Consider the following 25000-nt stretch of genomic DNA (forward strand, 5'->3'; position numbering starts at 1 on the left):
GGAGGGAGCAAGAGAGACAGGCAGAGAGGCTGGTAGAGAGAGAAGGAAGATACAGTAGGTAGGCAGAGAGGGAGGGAGAGAGATTTCCCGGGTTGAAGTCAAAGTCCATGTGTGCCCATCAGCCAAAAATCTCATATTCATGCAGTGTAAATACCCCAGACTCACACTCACACACTGACTGAAAGCACCGCTCTGGCAGATCAACCCCGCACCCCAGCAACCCCCACCACCACCCACCGCCGCCAGGCTCGGAGAGATCGCCAGGGGTTAGCTAACCACGGCTACGCGCCGCGCTTTGATCCGCACTGCGCAGAGCATGCTAGCGGAGAAGTGAGAGGAAGGGGTCAACTGCAAAGGCCAGGAGAGATGGAGACACAGTGTTAGAGAGGGGGGGGGGGGGGGGGGGGGGGGGGGGGGGGGCGAGAGAGAGAGAGAGACACACACACACACACACACACACACACACACAGTGCTATATATAGGGAGAGCGAGAAAGAGAGTATGATATAAAGAGATAGAGAGAGAGAGAGTCACACAGTGTGATGGACAGAGAGAGAGAGAGAGATGGAGACACAGTGTGAGAGAGAGAGAGAGAGAGAGAGAGAGACGGGGGGCGGTGTGAGGGTGCTCTAGGGCAAGGTACATCAACATGGACAGGATCAACACGGTGCCTGGTTGCGAGGTGCACCGGGCCGGACTCTCACTCGCGGCGTCAACAATACGCTCACCATTAGATGCATTTCGCCTCAGACTACTGAGAGAACTTTTACTCTGAGTTGTATCACCCTGAGGGTCTGCCGTGAAAGTGGTCAAACGCATGCACACAAGAACACCGGAATACATTAATATTAAATGTGGTTGGCTAATTGTGCCATATCTACTATATATATCTATATATATAGATATATATAGATATATATACACTTTATACATCCTTCTATCCTATACACACTGTTATACACAGAGCTGACGTCGAAATAAAGAAAAGAGCCAACTAGAACAAAGAAGTAGGAAATAATTCTGGCGTCGTGCTCCAGGGAGCCAAAGGCTAACATCTGAGAGTAATAAGAAGCTATTTCATATTCTCATTGAATTGTTTGTTTTAGAGTTTTTTTACACATATCCCGATTCGTATTTGGCCTTTGACTTTGATCTTAGATTGCAGTAGCCCGTGGCCCCCGGTAAGCCGATTTGTTCATTTTATTAAAGTCACTAGTAACCCGATAAAATAAATGAGAATGGGGGGGTCCAGAATCTCAGAAAGCACGGAGAACAGAATTCCTTTTAATAATCACATCAGTGTGCTCTCGGATCCTCCTCTCTTTTTCCCTCTCTCTCGCTGATTCCACCGTATAATTTCTTTGCTTTCATTAATCAATCCATTTTATTCCCCTCTCCTGTCCTTGGGCTGGCTGTCCACCGGGCTTCACAGCTAAGCCTCTTCCAAATAGACCCGTGCCGCTCTCACTCTGTCTATCTCTGTGTGTGTGTGTGTGTGTGTGTGTGTGTCTTTCTCCCTCTCTCTTGCTCTTTCTCATTCTCTCTCTCTCTCTCTCTCTCTTTCTCATTCGCTCTCTCTCATACTCTTTCTCGCTCTCGCTCTTGCTCTCTCTCTCTCTCTCTCTCTCTCTCTCTCTCTCTCTCTCTCTCTTTCTTTGATAAATCCTAAATTCCCCAGTGGGCTTGTTTTCGTGTACTACTTTAAGTTTTTTGTTTAGTTTTGTCATGGGATGGGTAAGCAGCAGCAGGGAGTTCAATGCGTTTGCCTCTATTTTAATTTCCTCCACACAAAGCTCATTTGATCTCTCCAACTGGACCTGTGTGTGGCATTAAGTCTTCCTTTTCATTAATGTTGTAGACCCCGCATGACAATCTCATTTTAATTTGACATTTCGGCATCTGTTTTCAATTTCCAGGGGAAAAGAGAGGGTGTGTCTGTGTGTGTGTGTGTGTGTGTGTGTGTGTGTGTGTGTGTGTGTTTGTGTGTGTCTGTGTGTGTGTGTGTGTGTGTGTGTGTGTGTGAGCTTGCATGCTCACATGTGTGTGTATCTTTATGTGTGTCTGTGTGTGTGTTTGTGCATGTGTATGTCTTTATGTCAGTGCTGACTTATGTGTGTGCGTGTGTGTACCTTTGTGTTTGTCCAAATGAATGTGTGTGTGCGTGGTTGTGTTTGTGGGATGACAGTGGGATAGACTTGAGGGCGGGGGGGGGGGGTGAACTATCACTGAGAGTTCACTGAGAGGAGTCATCTCATGTAACCTTTGGATGGAGCCTCTGAACGCTGCAGTCGATGGAAGCTAATTGTGTGTTAGCCTGCGCCGGGAGAGAGAGAGGGGATTTGTCAGTAGATTAGAGCACAGTCCGAGGCCCCTCAACAGATGTTCATAACTTTCTGGGGGTAGCTGCTGAGTCAGTCAAATAGGATTGGATTATACTTCTGTGTGAGATGTCCCTTTAGAAGATGGTGGAAAACAGGGGAGTGCAGGGATTAACTTAGCCTCACATGTGTGTCCAGGTCTGTCTGGAGACCCACCGACTCCCGTCATTACAATGTCTCGGCAAATCCTGCACAGACAATGGGGCGTCTTCATTCTCGGACCGGTGTGTGTGATGCTGGACTGTTTCCACAAATTAAACCACTGTCTCTGTCTCTCCCTCTGTCTCAGTCTCTCTTTCTCTCTCTGTTTCTGTCTCTCTCTCTGTCTCTTGCGCGCACACACGCACACACTTAGCTTAGCCTCCCCACAGGAAATATTATCTTCTGGGGGACAGCTGCAGGCTCCACAGAGAAACAAATGGAAGAGAAGGCTCATTATCAACACACACACACACACACACACACACACACACACACGCACACACACGCACACACCAGTCAACCTGGAACAACCTAGCGCCACTCTCCCATTTTCTCGCAATTTCTCTGGCCCAGATTGTCTAAACAAGCAGAGAGAGACAGACAGAGGACTTATGTGTGTACAGGAAGGAGGTTTCCTTTCTGGAATCAGAGGGGCATGTGGGCCCATCATTGCCCCGGATCTGATAGGGCTTCTGCTTGAAGAGGCTGAGCTATTGTTCCCCATCCAAATCTGTCCGTCCAGACTGTCCGTCTGTCTGCTCTAACGGACCGTCTGGTCGGTCTCTCTGTCTCTGCGACCCAGAGGAAATATTATTCAAGGTTTATTCCTCCAGATGTTAATGGCTGTCAGCTGTTTGTTGGGGGGTTTGAGGGGGGGAGTGGTAGGTCGTTTTGAGTGGGCGGGGGGGGCGAGGGCGCTTAAAAGGGAGAGAGAAAGTCATTGTGGTGACATCACCATCTCCAACAACACCCCACCTCTGATTCTAACTCTTTTGATACCTTGCATCCAAGCCCAGTGGCTTCTGGGATGGAAAAAAACCTTTGGATTGAGCAGGTCGTGGAGCTCCTGTTAAAAATGAGGGAGGGAGAGAGAGCGAGAGAGAGAGAGACTTTCCACTCTGAAGCCTAGAGGATATGGCCTACGACGTCACCGTGCGCTTTATTCCCACCACCTGTTCACACGGACACATGTAAACGATGTTTAGTCGTTAGTCCGGTCGCTGTTTAGTCCCGGCCCAACACACACATCTGGGGAACAAGGGGTCACCCCCAGGGGCGGAAATAACTCTTGTGTCTTTCAAATCCAGAGTACATTAGTGACGCTTTAGAGTAGAACAGAACACACAAGACCCACCGCATTTCGCTTGTGGCATCAAGATGCCAATCAGCGTGCGAAACCGTAAGTCCTATACCTAACTAGAGTCAGCCGTTTTAAGCCATCCATATGCAGTTCATTCATGTGCAGTTAATTCTTGCTGCGGGTTTGATTCCGGGGAGCTACGTCACCTTGACGTTCGGCGGCGTGTGGCTCAGGGGAACACCAGCCCAGGCCCAACAGGCCCTAGGCAGCTCCACACATGGAGCCGGCCTTTCTGTGGACGTCGGATGTTTATTGTTTGCCTTCTCCGACCAGATTTAACTGAGTCGGCTCTTCTTGTTGTTGTGTTCCCCCATGGAAACTAGCTTGCTTGTGGCTTGCAGCTGTGTGGCAAGGGCACAACTTGGAAGACAGTGACATCAGTGAAAAAAAAACCTGTCCTGTGAAGGACTTTGGAACAGTATCCGTTGTACTTTTCTCGAGTATGTTTCAGTCCCAACTCTATAAACGCGGGGACATAAGAGTTACAATTTATTTGTTGTTGCATTACTCATGTCTTCCAAGCAACGGCTAGGATGAGCTCAGAGAGTCTCAACTCCATGGCAGATCCGGTTTGTTTTGCAGATGAATCTCTCTCTTTCTCTCTCTCCATCTTTCGCTCACTCTCTTCTCTCTCTCTCTCTCTCTCTCTCTCTCTCTCTCTCTCTCTCTCTCTCTCTCTCTTTCTCAATTCAAATTCAAAAAAGCTTTATTGGCATGACTATTGTGGTAAACCAAACAGTGTTGCCAAAGCATTACAGGACTACAAATATTACATATATAATATAACAATAGAGAACGTCAGAACAATATGTGCATATAACAACCTGTAACAATATAACAATATAACAAATCTCTCTCTCTCCCTCTCTCTCTCTCTCTCTCTCTCCCTCTCTCTTCTCCTTGTCTCTCTCTCTCTCTCTATCTCTCTCTCTCGCTCTCTCTCTCTTCTTCTTGTACCTCTCTCTCTCTCTCTCTCTTCTTCTTGTCCCTCTCTCTCTCTCTCTCTCTCTCCCTCTCTCCCCCCTCCCTCTCTCTGTCCTACTGCTAACCTACATCCAGCAGCAGAGGTAGGCTGCCTCCAATTAAGTGCTCAGAGGGGTTTAGCACAGGAATTTGTTCACTGTCAGTAGGTGCGGGCGCGTCAAGTGTCCACCGCTTTGATCCGTGGCGTCTGAGCTGCCGTCGCCATGACTGGGAGCACGTCGAGAGAGCGCGAGACAGTTGTGCGGAACAGGCCGTGCCCCCTCCGCCCACCTCCAGCCCCCCTCCCCCCCAGAGGAGGAGAAACTCACACACACACACACACACGCACAGTCGTCATGCAACACATTATATAACTATTCACACGGTAACACGAGGTTTGTTTTTTCGCCAGCGCGTACGAACCCTCGCTGTGCTGACCCGGCCTGTTTGCGGTCGCCTGAATTCTCGGCCGGTTTAAATTTACGACGGCTTGCTCGCGCTTGGGTATTGTGTTTATGTATGTGCGTGCGCAACATACAGAGGAGCTGGGAAAGGCATTACAGGCAGTGGATGGACCATTTGTTGCTCTTTCATTACTTGCTCTCTCATAAGTCAAAAGTAGTTTATCTTTAACACCACATATTTGAAGGCAGTGGCAGGTTGCCCCGCGCTCCAAGAGAAATATTTGGCTGTTCTGTGCGTTTTCATGGTCCGAGTTTAGGGTTCAGTCATTTAGCACTTCCTTACATTGCAGTGATCTGTTCAAATATCACCAGAATATTGGTCTCAAGTTACCGTTTTGTTGTTTTTGGGCGGGGAAAGTTGAATATTTTCTGGACACACTGGACCTGTGTGTGTATGTATGTGTGTGCGTGTTGTGTGTATGTCTGGGTATTTGCCTGTACGTGTTCAATTGAGTACAGTGTTAGCCATTGTGTGTGTGTGTGTGTGTGTGTGTGTGTGTGAGTGTGTGAGTGTGTGTGTGTGTGTGTGTGTGTGTGTGCTTGACCCATCTCTCCGAGAGGTCAACATCATTTGCGCTGTTGATGAAGTCCTTGAAAAGGAATGATGCCGAAGGTGACTGCACGCAGATGGGCCCAGCTAGCCATTATTTCAAATTCAATAAGTCACTAATTGAGTAGACTCCAGTGTAATCAAACTATGGTCAACTAAAAAGGGCGTCGTATCCGCCAGTCTTCTTCCGTAGTTTCGCCGGTATATCAATTAACCACGTTTTTCCTTCTTTTCTTCTTCTCCTGTTCAGTTCTGCGAGACGACTTCCGACAGAACCCCGCCGATGTCATTGTGGCGGCGGGGGAGCCGGCGGTCCTGGAATGCCAGCCCCCCCGCGGACACCCCGAGCCCAGCATCTCCTGGAAGAAAGACGGCACCAACATCGACGACCGCGACGAACGGATCACTGTGAGTCCTCAGCGAAAGTCCAAAGTCCAGCAACCCGAATTCCAATTGGCTCCAAATGTGAATTCCGTCCAAATTCGAAGCCAAAATCTAAATTTGCGTCATCAATGTCCTTATTTGACATTTGTTTTTGTTATGATTCATTTTTTTTAGATTCAGTCTGTACAACATAAGTGACTTGAATATGGTCTGTCCTGTTTGCTTCTGCTTTGTTATTATTAATTGTTTTTGTCTGACCTGTCGAGAATGGGTCAAGTCATTACACCGCCGCGTCAATGTTTGCTGAAAGATTGATTGGTTTGCTTCATTATTCACATATTGCAATTACCCAAGTCAGAGACGCTCATTGGAGTCACCACGACCTTTAACGAGCCAGGCTACACACCGGCCCGCTCTTTCAGTCAGCACAAGTGCATTGATTAAGGTTCCTGGGCTGCTGGAGCCGACCGGGAGAAAACGAAACACAAACAAGAGACAATAGGAAGGCTGAAGGTGGGGGCCGTGAAAGTGGAGCTTGTCTGAGCTGAAGTGAAGAGAAGGGAAGGAGGTGGTGGTGTTGCAGACTCTCTCTCTCTATCTCTCTACTGCCGGATTGGGGGGCGCGCCACTGAGCAAGGCAGCCTATTACTCACCTCTAATGGGGACAGTTGCACCTGGCACGGCATTATCCATCAGCTGAGTACACTCGCTAGCTAAAGGTCGGAGCCCTCAGTGCCGTCTGAAAGTGTGTCAGCGTGGCTCGGGCCACAAACTCCCGGGTATTTCTTCGAATCCGGGAAGGGGTTTTCGCATTTCGTTCTCTATATACCTTTGATTTAATTTTTTGACATTTATTTCACATCACATTTCTTCGTTTATTATTTTCTTTCTCTGTGGCTGTCGGCTACTGGGTTTTTTCTCTCGCTGAAGGGATCGGTGATCTTGGGGGCTGGAAAGTGTGTGAGTCAGCAAGTTCCAGCGAGGAGGAGGAGGTACGCCGTGGACCTGGCTCTGGGGCTGACCGTCTGACTCATGCTGCTGGCAGTGGGTGCCATGGTTTAGACTCCTCCGAGCGCTGAATAATGGCTGACCTTGCTCCGAAGAGAAGAGACTCATAAAACTGTCTTTCCACTCCCTAGAGCACAGCGTTGGGCCGGTTCTGCCCAATACATTTTCATGAACGGCGTCGGCGTCGTCGGTTGGTGATTTATCCCGGGCTGAATGTTGTCAGGCAGTAATTGTAGTTAACTGAACGCAGGGCTTTCGCTCGCTGAGGGATGGTTGTGTTTTGGGGTCCAGTGAGGGCTAATCGCGGTTCTTACTCATAACCAATATGGATGGTTGTTTTTCTCTCTATCCCCCCCCCCCATCCCTGTGTTATAAGCTAGAGAGGCACGACAATTAGCAGCCCCCCCTCCTGTTTGACTGCTTGGTATTGTAATTGAAAGAAACAAGTATGTAATCTAGTGTGAATGCAATCTAATCGGGTTTGTTTTTCGGCAGACACTGATGAGCAAAGTGCCGCTACAGAGAAATGATTCCCGACTTCGGAGGTCTCTGATTGATAATTGAAACTGGCCTCCCCTCCCCCTATTGCTATTAAGAACCCTGCTAATGCATCACTAAATATATACTTACATGAGCTATTAGGTTCAATAACGTCAAATTCGATACGCTGTTTTCTTTGCCGTGCCAAGTGTTGTAGGGCCTTTAACTAGTGAAGGCCCGTTCCTTCTCAAATCAAAACCCGCCATTAACACTTGATAAACATTGTGAAATGCAGTGTTGTTGCACCAGTTTATGGTTCGTTCACTCAGTATTATTCCCGATACTTAACCCAGATAACCCCTTCCTGTAATTACATTATATCTAATGCGTTCCAGAACACATTATCCAGTTGTGTGTTCACAAATAGTTTTAAGAACCACATCCTGGGCCCTGCCCCCCCCCCCCCCCTCCACATGTTAACAAAACTCCCTCCTCCTCCTGCGTTGTGTTTGTGATTTTGTGCAGTGATGTGTGAAATTCTCGAAGTCAACGTTGTAAACGTTAAACGCGTTAGAGCCCTTAAAGGGGCCCATTGACCGGGGGCCGCTGTAGCCCCGGGGAGGGGTTGGGGGGGAGTAGGGCCCTCGTAGGGGACAGGAAACGGCTCTATGTGCTGCACAATAGATTTAACAGCATAGCACAGACCTCCTTCTATTCCTCTCCCTCTGTGAAATAAGAGGGGCGAAGGGGGGGGTTCCTGTGTGGAGAACCGACTGTAACCTTCTGGGGGCTTTTTCGTTTCAAGTCGCGCTCTGCGTCTCTCGGTTTAATTGAGCGGCACGACGGATGAAAGGATGAATAATGGTGTCACTCTTGATGCTTGTGGTGTGTGAAGGCTGGGGCCGAATATGGTTAGGGCAAGTTTCTGGGATATAGATTTAAAAGGGGGGGCCTTCCAGCTGGACGACGGGACAAACAGCTGAGGTCATCAAAGCGGGCTCCTTCGACGACTTGATGCCACGGTTATGCATTTGGTTGGGAAATGAAACCCCCACCCAACACCGCCCTCCTCTCCCTCCCCCGGCCTCTCACCCCGGCTAGCACCACCCAACGTGTCGGAACGTGCCGTTTCCCCGGTGACCGGGGAGCAATCAGAGTGACCTAAAGGTTAAGGGACTTCCAGAAGAGCGTCGCCCCCCCCTGGTTCTGTTTCGCCTCTCCGTTTCAGTCAGCTGTGTGTAAACACCTGCGACATGCGCCCGGCCATCTGACCCATCCACCCCACGCCTTCTTGCATAAACCGGTGGTGGGTGGTGGTGGTGGTGGTGGGTGGTGGTGGTGGTGGTGGTGGTGGTGGTGGTGGTAGGTGGTGGTGATGGTGTTGGCTGTGGTGACAAGTTTCACTGACCCATAAACACAAGGATGTGTACTCAGGATTTAAATCCAGAAGAGCTGGCGGAACGCTATTAGGACACACACACACACACACAAAGACACACACACACACACACTTGTGTTAAGCCCCTCACACCTGTATTGGAAGGCTTTGTCAGGAGCGATGAGGGCCGGAACAAAGTCGAAGGCAGCGCTTGATATCATGCAGGCGCAGCCTTTTAATTTTTTCCTTCTCTGCTGAGGGCGCGAATCCCGTTCCCGGCTGGCGGAATCACAAACGGCCGAGTCGACGTTCATTGTTCTACCTCCGCTCTCGCGGCCGTCCGGGCTAACCGTCAGCCCCGGGAAAAAGAGCCGTGGCGGGATGAATACCAACTGTGTGTGTGTGTGAGGGTGAGACGTACTGAATGGAACATGCTCGCGCATTAGCGGCCGCCGGATAATAACGCCAGACAAAGGGCAGCGGAGACGGAGCCGTCCCCCTCCCGGAACGCCGGGATAAAATTCCCAACGCGGAGGGTTTGTGCGCTGTTGTCCTGTGTTTGATCACACACATGGGAGATCAACGCCGCTCTCTTAACGCCACGAAAGCGGGGGGGGGGGGGGCTGAAACACATTTTGCTCAGAGGTGGTGGAAAAGGAGTTGGACTGTGACCTAAAGTGGACCCTCATGGTGAATCCCCCCCACCCACTACTTCCCTCCCCACCTCCAACCCCCACCCCCTCTCTCCCCCAGCTCTCCCCCTCTCTCCCCCTGCTCTCCCCCTGCTCTCCCCCTCTCTCCCCCTCTCTCCCCCTGCTCTCCCCCTCTCTCCCCCTGCTCTCCCTCTCTCTCCCCCTGCTCTCCCCCTGCTCTCCCCCTCTCTCCCCCTCTCCCCCTCTCTCCCCCTCTCTCCCCCTGCTCTCCCCCTCTCTCCCCCTCTCTCCCCCTGCTCTCCCCCTCTCTCCCCCTGCTCTCCCCCTCTCTCCCCCTCTCTCCCCCTGCTCTCTCTTCCGTGCGGTGTGCGACCTGACCTTGGGCCTTTTGCGAGTGTCACAGTGTTTTAGCCGTTAAGCCCTAACTCAAACAAACAGTAACATAATGACACTTCAAACCCTCTCCAGCACCACGGGGCACCCTAAATAAGCACAGAACCCCCCCAACCCACCCAACAACACCCCTTTGACCCCCCCGCCCCCCACTCTTCCTCTTCTAGTTTGGACCATGAATATTAAAGGCCAGAGCGGACCCTGGGAATGTCTTAGAAGTCGGAGGAGTGTGTATGGTGGCGGTGCGGTTGGAGTCGCTGGGTTAGCTGTGTGCGTTGAGGGCCCTTGGGAGTCCCTTGACTAGGCCCTTGAAGTGGCAGGGAAGGAGTTGAAGCCCCCCAGGGGGGATGACAGATCGATGCGAAGGACAAGCCGGAGTTTGTCCGAATGTTTGGTTTTGTTTTGGATGTCCAAGTCAATAGGCAGGATTGCAGTATACATTTAAAAAAAATGGTCAGCTTCAAGGGCGTAGGAACCGAGGGGGACGGAGGGGACGTGTCCCCTCCAATATTGGAGACAGGCGCATTTGTCCCACCTAAAAATTATACCGGGGGAAGAAAAATATTTTATTTTATTTTGAAAGCGCAACACAGCGTCTTGTCACCGCTTCTTATTCTAAAAACTGGATGATTGAGCGTGCTATTAAAGAATTGATTTGATATTTATCAGTTCATTACTGCCATTCAAAATGTGTTTTCCTTTACATTTACAAATGTATCTTTTTAGTAGAATAAAATATATTTGTGAATTTTTTCAGTGTAGTTAATTTATGACATATTTCTGTTCAAACCATTAACGGATCTGTCAGGTTTCCGATATGTGTCCCCCCCGATGTTAAACTCATCCTACGCCCCTGGTCAGCTTAGAAGTGGGCAGACTTAAAGCAAGTCAAGAGGTCACTTTGCCCTGTTGATTTACAAGACTACATTTGAATTGCAAATAATTATTTCTAAAGATGCATTTGATACATTACCAAAAAGCATTACCAAAGCCATGCCATGTTTAGTGTAACTTTAGTGTACCAATCTCTTTCGTTACTTTAACAGAGACTTTATTGCTTCAGTGTGCTGGCACCTCTGGTTTCTGTTTAGTTTCTGTTGCAATACAGTTGAAAATAAGTACACGTTACGCAACATGTAGACGGGGGAGAAAAAAGTATCTCTTACAAAAGTGAAGTGCACAGTACCGCAAATTACATTGATTGAGACGTAACATAGCAGGCTGCAAAGTGAACACACATGTACGAAGTACACTCTCCACCAGCCCAAAGAAACCACCGTCGCCCGGGGAATAGCAATTGTCCACTATCTTCACAATGCGCTGTGTGGCTCTGTCAAGTGCACACACCTCAATGGCCCCCTAATAAGGGGATCCATTACACTCATGCAAGAGTGGGGCTCCCCTGTATCATGTGATCTAAGGTGTGCATTTAAAACCATACCCCCCTCCTCCCTCCACCTCCCCCCTCCAGCCAGATCATTGGCTCAGGGTTACCATTGTCTTGTCTGGGCTGTGACTGGCATGGCTGTCAGCAGAGACAGTGGGCCCCCGCTGGAGCTGGTCTGGGGGGCCCAGGCTGCCTTTCTGACTGGCCAGGAACAAAGCCGGTCCTCTGGCCTGTAATCAAAGCCCTGGGAAACAGCGGGCCTCGCGGATCCACCTGGACACACAGCGCGCACGCACACGCACACGCCCACGCGCGCGCCGCCGATCCCGCGCGAGTCGGGGAGCGCGAGATGATGAGTGAGGCGGACATCGCTGAGCGGTCGCGTACGGCGCGCCGCTGTGAGAGGGAGACATTGCGTGTTGGTGTCTGTGTCGAGTCTCACGGTGCGTTTAGACGTGTCCATTCCAGGGAAATTGCAGCCTCGCTATGATGACTGGGCCGTGTGAAAGCAGAAGGAGGCGGCCCCCCCTTCTTTCTCCCAGCCGTTGTGGTGGGACTTGACTAATGCTTCCTCCGCGGCCTCAGGTGGCCCCTCAGGGATTCCTCTCGCCGCGGTGTAGTGTGTGGTTTGCGTTCTTGTGTTGTCTGGCTGAGCCAGAGGACGGAATAACAATGATTCAATTATTCAGGCCGCAAAGACGGGAATATTCGAACCAGGGCCAGGTATGAGGCTTGAGTTCAGCGGGGGGGTCCTTCCCCGGGGGGGGTGAGGACAGAGGAGCCGTAAGATGAGCCCCCCTGTATCGGGCCTCTGCGTTCCACCGCGGTGTTGTCATGCCGCGCTCCTTAAGAGCGACCGGAGGCATCGCTCAAAGCCATCGGCGGGAGATATGAGTCACGTCCAAGGTTCGGTCGTCTGCAGAGTTCCAGGTTCAGCTTTTTTAGTTGGGATTGCGACCATAGAACACTATGAGCTCTGCGTTTAACCCCGTCAGCGCAGACTACAGGTCTCTGTCTTCTCTATGCCTCTTTCCCTTGTGTTTGGGGCTACTGGCTTCTGCCGGTTTATCCCTGGTCCTAAATTCCCTCTGTCACCTCTGTTTCCCCTCCCAGATACGAGGAGGGAAGCTGATGATCACCAACGCCAGGAAGAGCGACGCGGGGAAGTACGTCTGCGTGGGCACCAACATGGTCGGCGAGCGGGAAAGCGAGATAGCCGAACTCACCGTGCTAGGTACAATGTCATTTCACCTATTCCATTTCTGCTATTATCTGCTGTCTCTGTCTTTCTGTCTGTCTGTCTGTCTGTGTCTATCTCTCTCTCTGTCTCTCTCTCCCACACACATACGCGCGCAGTCTCTCACACCCATTCTCACACACACAAACACTTTCATATACACACATACTCAAACGTACACATAATCACATACTCACACACCCATACTCATACTCACTCTCACACACACACAAGCACACACACACACACACACACATCTTGGTGTGTTTGTCCGCAGTGCGCAACGGAGCCCAGATGTCGAGCTCGTGAGTGTGTATTCCCAATGCGGCTAAATGGAGTCAGTGACCCCTATCAAATAGAGTGTGAGACGACCTCCAATCTCACACTTTGCCGTGAATCCCGTGATGACCCCCATCAGGCGTCCGCCTCTCCCTCTCCCCTGACCAGCTGTACCCTTTCTCCTCCACGGCTGACCTCTGACCCCTTCATTTCTCCTCTGTTCGGATAGAGAACATATCCAGATTGACAAGGCTAGAGCTATCTTTTACCGCTTAGCACATCTCCACAGAGACATGCTAATCCCTGCCAGAAGGAACCCGTGTTAGAGGAGGTCTGGTCTGTCTTCGTAACTAAATATAGGTATATGTAAACACGTAGAGAAGTATTACCAGAGGGATACCGCCGCGTTAAAGAAGGCAGTGCTGAATAGTTATTATGTCTGTGACATTACAGAATAGCCACACAATGGCTTCAACAAGTACAGACTCCCATTAGGGCTAGTTTTACTTCTCCGGGATGGAAATCTTATAACAAACACCAAACTAACTTTAAGGTCCTTCGAGAGAAATAAAAAATAAACATCGGCGAATTAAGGGGAGTAGGAAATATGTTAAGTGCTGCGCTAAGCGCTTTCTCTAGTGTGTGGTTGTGTGGCTTTCACTGTTAGGACTGATGACCCTAAAAATTAAGTGTAAGCATTTTAATAATTGTTATGATTTTTGTTGTCTCTAATTAGCTGTGAATGGGCACTTTCAGAAAAACATAAAGAGAATGCATGTCTGATTGCGGCAAAGCAATTAGTAACAATAAACAACGTGCTCCAACCCCATTTACCATTTATGACAATTGTGGTTGTGTATGTGTTTGTGTGTGTGTGTATGTGTTTGTGTGTGCGTGTGTGTGTATGTGTATGCATGCATGTATGTGTGTGTGTGTGTGTGTGCGTGCGTGTGTGTGTGTGTATGCATGTGTGTGTGTGTGTGCATGTATGTCTGTGCGTGTGCGTGCGTTTGTGCATGTGTGTGTGTTTTTGTGTGTGTGTGTCTGGCGTGCTTGCTTGCGTGTGTATGTATGTGTGTGTGCATGTGTGTCTGTGCGTGTGCGTGCGTGCGTTTGTGTAAGTCTGTGCGTGTGTATGTGCGTGTGTGTATGTCTGCGTGTGTATGTTTGCGTGTGTGCATGTGTTTGATTGCGTGCGTGCGTGTGTGCATGCATGTGCGTGTGTATGTTTGTGTGTGTGCGTGTGTGTATGCATGTGCGTGTGTATGTTTGTGTGTGTTTGTACGTATGTGTGTGTACATGTGTGTGTGTGTGTGTGTGTGCGCGTGCAGAGCGGCCCAGCTTCGTGCGCCGGCCCGGCAGTCAGGTGGTGCTGGTGGACCAGAGCGTGGAGTTCCGCTGCGAGGCGCGCGGTGACCCCGTTCCCACCGTCCGCTGGAGGAAGGAGGACGGGGACCTGCCTAAGGGGAGGTAGGACCCGGCCCCAGTGCCTCCTCCACCCTTTCATTACAACAATACCCCGCCCCCCGTCCCCACTCACCAACACCCAACCCCACCTCCAGCTCCTCACTTTCAACCCCTCTCTGTACTCCCTCGTTCCTACAGCTTTGTCGTATCCCCCCTCCCCCCCCCCCCTCCCAGCTGATTTGTGTTAGATGAGTTGTATTACATCGTGCTTATTGTCATGTGACTTGTGACTTGTGTTTTGTCCATTGTCTCTCACCCCCTTTTTTTTTGTATTTCTCGTTTTGCTTTCATGCTGATACAGATACGAGATTCGCGAGGACCACACCCTGAAGATCCGACGGCTGACCCCCGCCGACGTAGGCTCCTACACCTGCGTGGCGGAGAACATGGTGGGCAAGGCGGAGGCGTCGGCCAGCCTCACCGTCCACGGTAGGACCCATGAGGGAATGAGACGATTGCTATTGCCCAGGACGCCTTGTTAATGGTCCAACAGGAGCGCTTGAAGCTACGTTCTATTAAGCCTCATTTAGTGTCTCTTTTGGCACTTTAAGATACTTTTCTATTGCCTGGCTTGGTAGTAGCCTAATTTACCCTCATTTTGGCAGTGTCTATTACTTTTCTATTAGGCTCAAATGCTTCATTTATCCCACATTTTGGCACTTTGTCGGAACCGTTTCTCTACTTCAAAAGTTGTGGTAGATTCCCACCGACGGCTCATGCCGAGTTCGTCCTCCCAAAACCAATCCCACCGAACTAGGGTGCAGTAATCGCCCCCTCAACTTGAGCGTCATGCACACATCACTCAACCCTCCCCTCTCAATTAGTGCATTGATTTCTAATAAAGTAAGAGAATGTGAAGATCCATAACGGGCGCAGGGGCCGCTCACGGGGGAGCGCGGTGGCAATCAATTTCATTTCGGGGGCCCCTGCACAAGTGGCTCTGTATGTCTCCTGCGGGTCTAGGACCAGCGACGGTGTGACGTCGCTGTGTGTATGTGTGTGTGTGTGTGTGTGTGTGTGTGTGTGTGTGTGTGTGTGTGTGTGTGTGCGGTTGGAGGGGTCTTGTTGGTGTTTCATCATGTCTCCCGGGGCCTACTCCCTGGATCCCCTGGACGTCCTATTAGCCCGGCAGGAATAGAAAGCAGCTGGTCACAGAGTGTGCACATTCAGAAAGGGACGCATTCATGGACCTGGGGGGGAGGGGCAGCGGCAACGCCAGAACCCCCCCCCCCCCCCCCCCCCCCCCCCCCCCACGGCCCCCCCCCTTAGAACCAGGGGGACACAGAGGTCCATTTAGTGCCGAGCGAAATGGGGGAATGCTGGGGAACGGGGTGAAGGGGGAGAGGGGGTGAAGGAAGGAAGGCAGAGGAGTAGGGAAAGGAGGTTCAGGGCCTGTTAGATGGCGGGGCTTGGATGCGGTGACAGCGTACGGGGCCGTTGTGGTGTGGATGGAGGCTCACCACTGGAGCGGAACGGGATGGGAATTGGGACCTGGTGGGGGCAGTGTTGGGGGGGGTGGGGGTTTCTGCGGTGAGGTCAGTCATATTAATGTCGCTCCGGGCCGTCTCACCAGGAAAGATAGAAAAAGAGACGAGACGATTCTGTTGGGCTGCCAACCCCCCCAACCCGCAAATACAGATAGCTCATCTTCACATGGCTGCCCTTTGCAATTATTTCTTCATTTTCTCCACAAGCCAGCGATCTCTGGATAGCTTTGAGGAGCGAGATTAGGCACACCTGTCAATAATTCCATCAATATGTCCTCCTCTCTTATTGTGTTTTTTTTCCACCTCCCTCGTTCCCCGTGATGAAAGCTGAGCTAATGAAATAGAACAGCCTTGATGTGCTGGTTCAATAAGGTGTTCGCTCAGTTAAATCAGTCAAAGTGGTAAAGGCTTCTCCTTTAACTTTGGTGGCACCCACTGTCCTAAACCCTGGCATGTTTTTTCTCCGAGCCTTCTGTGTGTAGGAAGAAGTAAAAATACAAGACTGTGGCAAATGGATTCAACCAGTTACTTATGCTGCCATGCCATGCAATTCTCTTATCTCCCTGAGTTGTGTTAATAGACCAGATCTTTGTTAATAGCTTGAAAGCATTCCAAGAAGCCACATCCTTCTTGGAATGTTTGAGTCGATGATAAACATAGTAGTGGAGAATAACAGCAGACAGCAGATAGAAGAGCCGGTCGCCATTTTTGAAATCCCCGCCGCGTTTAAAGTTCTTTGGGTTCACGGCACCTTGACCATCCCCAGGAGTCCATCTCCAAGTGGCTGAAGCTCCGCCCCCTCTCCAAACCCCAAGCTCTACCCCACCAGAGCAAAGACAAACCACCGAGGCCGGGGCTACCACGAAGTCCAGTCCCTAATTAAAGACAAGAAGGCCACAGTCCCACGCCCGGAAATGACATGCCTCCAATTACAGGCACAGGGAAGGGAAGGGAAGCAGGGTAATTGTAGGTATAAACGGGGCCAGAGTGGCAGGCCTGATGTGCAGGGAGTGAGATGTGAGTTGGGCCTCCTAAGGACAATCGCTCGTGCTGTGAAGGAATGAGGATGTGGGCGGGGGGGGTGATTTGGTCAACGGGAAGCCCGGACGGCCTCCAGGATCAGGGTTTGACCGTGGCTGTCACGTTGAGCAGGAACAGCAGTGACAGTAATGCGATTTTGATTAGAGGATCACAGTTGTTTACGTTTTAGTTTTATTGACTCGGCAGACTCGGAGAATGGAAGGGTTCCAAAAGAGTACGACCTCTGATTCGATAGTTGTTGTATTTTGTTTCATGGTCGTCGGTGTCTGACAGGGAAGGGCCTGCGTGGCAGTGATAATCGAATAACTCCAAGTCTTAACTCGAATTAATGTCAATATTCCAACCACCACCGCCTTCTGTCAAATTCCCTCCTAATAAGCGAAGGCTGGTGAGACCAATTGAATTTCGACTGGATATGAAACCGAGATAGCAGTTCCCACCAGAGCCATTCCCTAATCTGTTTATCGTGACAGTGCAGTACACGGAAACTGTATTAGTAGGGGTAAAATACATGACGTGACGATAAATACACAGGGCTTGTCCTTTTTCAAAATAAAAGTCACAAAAAATAAAGTGCAGAGTTGAGAGAGTGCTGAGTATTTCACACCTTCCCCAGTTAGATAGTTGGGCTGGAGCTGCAGGATATGGTGGAGTAGTGATGCCAAGGCCTCTGTGTCTCCCTGCAACGAAAGCCCTGGTCCAAAGCCTCATCAGAGAAGGACTGTCTTACATATGCACAAGTCGGACTATGACTTGTAAATATGTCGAATCATGTATTCCCCTTGAGAAAGAAAACAAATCACCGGACGAGGTCAATGATCGGTCTGATTTACAGTTTCATTGTGAAGGCATTAACCTAAGCCAGCGGAAGGCATCACTTGATGAGGGTCTTGTGTGTGTGTGTGTGTGTGTGTGTGTGTGTGTATGTGTGTGTGTGTCTCTGTGTGTGATTGTGGCTCTAAAATACCATTCACATCAGGATTTTGATCTGGGTGGGATTTGTTTTCACAAAGAAAAGGCCCAGATTTTTCATCATGTAAATGTGAGGGCAGAATTATAATAACACGTTGAAAAATCGAAATACAGGCCACAAAAACAATAAACAGTAAGGCTGCCCTCCGCCATGATTTATTTGTGGAAAGGCCTTGAGACGAGAGTGGAAGTTCCCTGAGCGGCGTTGCTAATAACCCGTGTAAAGGGACTGGAATGAGGGCTGGGGCCGTGCCAAGATGGGAGCGAAAAAAGGCCACCACTTTTAGCGTTCACGCGCGGCACTGCATTAACGTCTGTCTGCTCAGCTGTTCTCCTATGAATCAACTTAAAACATCTGCATGCAGGCAGGGAGATGATAGACGCTGAGACCCACACACATGTACACATACATGCACACTTCCAGGAATGCATAAACACATTCTCATCTGGATGCAAGTACACTCACACATACATACATACACACACACAGTCATCTGCATGTATTTACATTCACACACTAACCCACACGCATGCACATATACACACACAGACACACACACAGAACTTCCCACCAGCGTTGACACACAAACACAGACATACCTCACACACGCGTACACATTCACATCCTCCCTCGTGCCTGCCTCCCACTCCATTTCCCTTTATTAGCTTTGAGAGAGGCTGTTTGTCTTGACCATCGTGTGTTCAGCAGCGCCGGCCGTCGTCGGCTGCTCTCCCAGCCCCGATGCAGACCATGCACGGCACACACAGGGGCTCAGTGTGCGGCCCCCCGGCGCTTAGATCCATGCGCCAGCCTCAACGGGCCTCCCAAAGGGGGCTCGTATTAATCAAACCAACCCCCCCCCCCCGCCTGTCCTCCCCCTCGCGCACGCAGCCCGGCCCTCAATGTTGATGTCTGGCCCGGAGCAATGCAGCATGGTCCAGACCCTTTCATGGAGTCGGTGTGTCTCTCCGCGGTCGCCTGGTGCACAGGCCACCCCCTGGTGGCTGGGAGGACCCGGGCGCTGGTTCCCTGCGATCAGAGTGTCGCTAGAGGCTGCTGTGTGTCAGCCGAGACCCCGCAGCAGGGTAACGGAGACGGGGGTTTAGGGCTCACCTCTCCCTCCAGGTTCTCTGCTGTGATCATAGCAGCATGGGAAGGTATGGTTACCTAATTAAAGGCTTAGACACGCATGAGGAGGTGTGTGGAGGGGGTGTGAATGGCTCGGCCATTTTTTATGTCTCGGTCTTATGTGTGTGTGTGTGTGTGTGTGTGTGTGTGTGTGTGTCTATGGGTGTGCAAGCCTGCATGCCTTTGTGTGTCTGTTTGGATATATATGTGGGAGAATGCATGCCTTGCTTTGTGTTTGTGGGTGTGTGGGTGTGTGGGTGTGTGTGCGACCCTGTGACTGTGTGTTTGTGTGTGTGTGTGTGTGTGTGTGTGTGTGTGTGTGTGTGTGTGCGACCCTGTGACTGTGAGTCTGTGTGTGTGTGTGTGTTTGTGTATATATGTGTATGTGCGCGTTTACGAGTCTGTGTGTGTATGTGTATGTGCCGGCCTCCATGTATGTGGTTTTACATTTATCATCAATCCACCATTCAGGCTGCATCGCCCCTCTTCTTTGGGGGCCTTTTGATGTGCACCTTATCTGCATTTTAAAGGCCACTGATAGGCCCGGGGAGGCGGGACACGGGGGGACATTACTCTGAGTGACAGCGTTTATGTTTCGGTGGGAGCCGTTGAAGCTAGACAGATTAGATAAGGTGAGTGATTGGCCGGGAGAGATTTACGAGAGGAGAGTTGACTGTTAGCGGCGACCTTGTGCTTTTACGATCCCCCTCACCCTCAGCCGTACGTATATGAGGGGCTTCTCTGTTCATGGGGCTGGGAGACCATGCTTCGTCTCCCAGCCCCATGATGCTTCGTGATGAAAAGAGACAATGGCCCCTGAAGCCTTGGATTCAGGGGCCATCACGTGTCTGGCTTCTCCCGTCAGGACCGACATGCTATTGTGTTCCTGCTCCTATCTCCATTCACCAAGTTCCAGACAGGATTGTCATTTTATGTCCTTGTGTTTTCTCTTCGGGTAAACGTCTAAATGTATTTTTTTGAAATGTGATTTCTTCAATTTGTTTTCATTATTATTCTGTACCTTTCTTTTAATGACACTGCTCATTAAGTATGGTAATCTGTGTGTAGTGATCATTCAGTTACATAGGTGTGTGTGTGTGTGTGTATCATGTACCCTTAAGGGTTTGAGTGTAACACGCCATATCTCATGTTCACTAAACGATAATGTCATGGAGCCTTCGTTTCTTTTATTTTTTATTACCCATGAAGCTGTAGTGCGTCTTATCTCTCCTCTATGTGACATTGGATGCTTTATTTATTTATTCATCTTTTGTTATTGTGTGTGTGTGTGTGTTTTTTTTGTTGTTTCCTTTTAGTCATATCTGGTAAGTTGAAATGTCACCCGGAGCTGTCACAGCTCCCCCACCCCACACCACGCCACCTCCTCCATCCTCCATCTCCACCCCACCAATCAGCACTCATGTTTCTGTTGTCACGGGCAACGTCGAAACAGAGGACCTTTATGGGTAAAAATAATCGCTGTGCCTGACCGGCCAAGGTAAAGCCCCATCATTTCATTCTATTATTATGTGTTGTTTCTATGCATTGCACCCCAGCCAATAGCGCGCCACCCCTCCCCCCCACCACCACCACCACCTCAACGAGGACAAATAGTTTGTGAATTCAACATGGCAGCTCCCAGATTGCTTCCATCTCGTCTCCCAGCCACCTATGTATAAATAAAAAAGCATTTAGTTATGAGGAGAAGTATGATATTTCCCAGATGGCCCTTCCCATCCGCTGAATTTAATGTGTATATTTCGCCCCCACTGGCCGCCCCAGTGCATTCTGGGAGCGTCGCCTCGACTCAGACAGCCTAATGGTATAGCGTGGCTTCTTGTCACCGTCAAGTGGTGCATTCCAAATTGGAGCTGTGATGCCGAGCTCTTATTTTGAAATGGGATTTGTCGTTAAGATTCATAGTTCCTGTGCAGCGGCCATTCAGCTCGGCTCCTTCCTGTTTTTTATCGGAGAGTGGCAACCCAAACAGATGGCTCGACTGTATCCCCCATTTGCATTTCAATTTGAATTGACCAGGACACTTGCCCAATGCAAATGAACCGTTACACGGGAACTCCGCCTGTTTCTGTTGGTTTTGTTCATATTGTCCGTCGATTCTATCCGTTTGAATAACCCGATGACCTTCTAAAGCAAACGTTGGTTCATCATTAATCTAGAAATGGTATGGATTGACTCCTCGTATTAAAATTTAACAATAGTTTATAGAACCTTCTAGCCAAATGAGATGCATGCCCCAAGTTCAAGTTCACCATAGTAACTGGAAATGATCCTGTGCTGTTGTACAGTGCTTCTGTGTTCCTTGGCTTACTGTCATTCTGTGTGTGTGCGTGTGTGTGTGTGTGTGTCTGACCTCCAGTGCCACCGGCCTTCGTAGTGAGACCCAGGAACCAGGTGGTGGGGGTGGGCCGGACAGTCACCTTCCAGTGCGAGGCGACCGGTAATCCCCAGCCCGCCATCTTCTGGCAGCGGGAGGGCAGCCAGGTAGGGGGAAGCGGATAGTTGTTGTTAAAAAAAATTAAATTAAAGTGGCACTACGTAACATTTTCAAGTAGCTCGTAGCTTAAAGGAGACACATCATACCACCAGGTGTGAGTGTGATTAGCCTTACAAGCCGTTTCGAAAATCTGCCCCATATGACATCACTAGGGGGCGTGTCCACCTAGATCTGTGCTGGATGGATCAGTCTGCCAGCCTACCCAGTGGACTGAAGTAAATGTTGCTCATCTTTCCAGCTCAGATCTAGGTGGACACGCCCACTGGTGATGTCATATGGGGCAGATTTTCGAAACGGCTTGTAAGGCTAATCACACTCACACCTGGTGGTATGATATGTCTCCTTTAAAATAACCTGGAAATATCTTTACTCAAAAATTAATTAGATAATGTCATCAATAAAATGGCAACCTACAACTGATGTATTCTACAAATAATTAATGCTGTTCATGCTTATCATGTCTCCTTGTTACCATGTTTCTCCGGCATTTATTCAATTGGTTGCACTCAGCACTAGATGGCATTAAATCCTATAAACTACACCTTTAAATGGTACTTCACATACATGTTGTATTTTATAGTGTAGTATGAAGAGAAAAAGGTTAATTTGTCACAGTGTGTAGCAATAAAAACAGGCAGTGGTCATGATCCACATGCAGATGCGAGAGAGGTACAAGCCCCAGTTAAGATATTGAATCTTAGAAATTTGTCCAAATGTAATGTCCAAGATTCAATCGCCCTTTCAGTGACATGAGCCCCCAGGACACCAGAGATGTCCCTGTCGGAAAACCATGTGTTCCCATTTCCTCATATTGGATATCCCGATCCAAATCTTATTAGATTCAAACTGGCTCCATGTAATCCTATTCCCTTCCCTCTCTCTCCCTGCCCCCTCCTACCTCTCTCGCCCCCCCCCCCCCTCCAGAACCTGCTGTTCTCCTACCAGCCTCCCCAGCCCTCCAGCCGGGTCTCGGTGTCCCAGACCGGGGACTTGACCATCACCGACTCGGAGCGCTCCGACGTGGGCTACTACAGCTGCCAGGCCCTCAACATTGCGGGCAGCGTCATCACCAAGGCCCTGCTGGAAGTCACAGATGGTGAGCTGCCAGAGACACACCACACACTTCAGCTGTCTCCTGCTAGCGGCTGCTCCTTCCTCCTCCTCTGCTGAGTGGGAGAAGATGGAGGGGAATAATCTATGTACCACTGTGTGCGTGTGTCTGTCTGTCTGTCTGTCTGTCTGCCTGTCTGTCTGTCTGTATGCAGGGGTGATTGCGCCTGTGTATGCATGTGCGTGTTTATTCTGTGGGGGGGGGGGTGTATACATGTGTGTGTGTGTCTGTCTGGAGGGGGGGAGGGAGGGAGGGGAGGGTTGGGAGTGAGTGAGTGAGAGCGAATTGGATTGGATAAATATTGGGATTTCAGCGAATCCTGGTCTGCCAGCGGTGCATGTGATCCGCTGCGGCGGGGGCTGAAGAGAGTATTAATATCCGCATTGAGGTCTGCGTGTGGGGTTTTGGTCTGGCCTGTCAAGAGGAGGAGACTCTCTGGTGCCTGTGTGTACCCAGACCCAGGGCTGCCTGGTTCTCAGCCTGCTGGCCTGGCGGCGGCGGCGGCAGCAGCAGCGTTAGCATGGTGGCCTGTAGCGCCGTCTAGCTCTGGAAGACAGCGGTCGGCGGTGCGGTGCCGGCTGGAGCGGATCCTCTAATTATTCCGCCCGTTGCCATCCGTGTTAGCCTAGCGTGCGCGCGCGCCGACACACGCTTGCGTACACACACATCCGCGTGCACACTAATACATGTGCCGACGCACACTCTCACACTTACAGACACGCACATACACACTCACACAATGCATGTGCACACATACTCACACACACATGCGCATTGTGCACACACACACACACACAAACACACACACACACACAACATGCACGTGCACACCTAATCACACAAACACACACACACACACAAACAAACACAGATATGCAGGCATGCAGACACACACCCGCTCACTAAGCACGGCTTAATTCCCACCGTTCCCCAGGTTGATGGCTGCCTTTATGTTGGCGATGACACACACCGACATCAGTCCCCTTCATCAGTCACTCATCAGGCCTGCGTGTCAGGACTGGACCAGCGGAGCCCTCTCCCTCCCCACCTCCCTCCCCACCTCCCTGCTCCTCTCCCTCTCCCCTCCCTCTCCACCTCCCTCCCCTCCTCCCTCCCTGCTCCTCTCCCTCTCCCCTCCTCCCTCTCCCCTCCTCCCTCCCCTCCTCCCTCCCTGCTCCTCTCCCTCCCCTCCTCCCTCCCTCCTCCCTCCCTGCTCCTCTCCCTCTCCCCTCCTCCCTCCCCTCCTCCCTCCCTGCTCCTCTCCACCTCCCTCCCTCCTCCCTCCCTGCTCCTCTCCCTCTCATTCCGTCTTGCTCTGCAGATAATAATAACAGTTATTAAGGGAGTGGGCTGCACTGGGGCAACCACTCCCCGCAGGCAGATCCGGTAATTACAGGTCACAGTGACAATGTTCTGGTAATTGCAGAACCCCCCCCCCCCCCCCCCCCCCCCCCCCCCATCACACACACACACACATCCACACATCTCCAATCTCCCTGTAGCATGCATAGCAATGACACACACACACACACACACACACAAAAGAAAAGAGTGGTCAGAGATTACAGCACTGGGTGTGTGTGTGTGCAGCCACACACACACACACACACACACACACACACAAACACAGAAACACACACATGAATACATTACTGTGGTCCGCCTGCTTCACTGCATTGGAGGGTTTGTTGGATTGCTCCCGCTGAAAGGCACCTGCCAGTGAATCTGCTGCGCTGGTTGAAGACGTATGAATGAGAATGATCAGGGGGCCTGAGGAGAGAGAGAGAGAGACGGAGGGAGGAAGGGAGGGCGAGAGAGGAGGAGGTTGATGGATCGTGTTGGGCTGAAGACAGAATGGAATATGTGACATGACAGGGTGCATGTTGATTACATTCTCGCTCTCTCCTCTGGTTCTGCCATCCTCTCTCCCCCCCCCCCCTATCTTTCTCTCTCTCTCCCTCTCTCCCTCACCTCCTTTGTCTCTCGCTCTCCTCGGTTTTTTGGCCATCCTATTCCTCCCTCCCTCCCTTTGTCTCCCCCCCCTGTCCTCGGACGCTCTCTGTGGGGTACCCCTGGCTTTATAGCAGCCACTCTGCTCCGCGGATGTCTTTGTGTGTTGTGTGTGTGTGTGTGTGTGTGTGTGTGTGTGTGTGTGTGTGTGTGTGTGTGTGAATGCTCCTGTTTTGGTCCCTTCCTTGGGGGTTCAAACTCGCTGTGGTTCAAAGGCAAGGGAAGGAGGTGTGGGGGATGGGGGGAGGTTGAAATGGCCTGTGTTAATAATGTTGTCTGTGCTGTGGAGATAGTTCTGGTTTTTGTTTTCTTGTTTTCCTTGTTCTTGTTTTTTAATGGCTTGTCGAAGGTGCGTTTGGGAGAGGGAGAAGT

At 50.5% G+C, this 25000-nt stretch overlaps 1 protein-coding gene across 1 annotated transcript in view; it reads left to right on the forward strand.

Moving 5' to 3' along the window:
* The window catches only part of robo1 (roundabout, axon guidance receptor, homolog 1), a 157162-nt gene that overhangs the window by 90114 nt on the left and 42048 nt on the right, over positions 1-25000 (forward strand). The window contains exons 3-8 of the mRNA XM_079732359.1: positions 5948-6105; positions 12494-12614; positions 14228-14366; positions 14665-14792; positions 21370-21494; positions 22432-22603. Coding sequence (XP_079588485.1) covers positions 5948-6105; positions 12494-12614; positions 14228-14366; positions 14665-14792; positions 21370-21494; positions 22432-22603 — 843 coding nt within the window. The remainder of the gene's footprint in view (positions 1-5947; positions 6106-12493; positions 12615-14227; positions 14367-14664; positions 14793-21369; positions 21495-22431; positions 22604-25000) is intronic.

This window comes from Pollachius pollachius (assembly GCF_949987615.1).
Source record: "Pollachius pollachius genome assembly, chromosome: 3".
Lineage (NCBI taxonomy): Eukaryota > Metazoa > Chordata > Actinopteri > Gadiformes > Gadidae > Pollachius > Pollachius pollachius.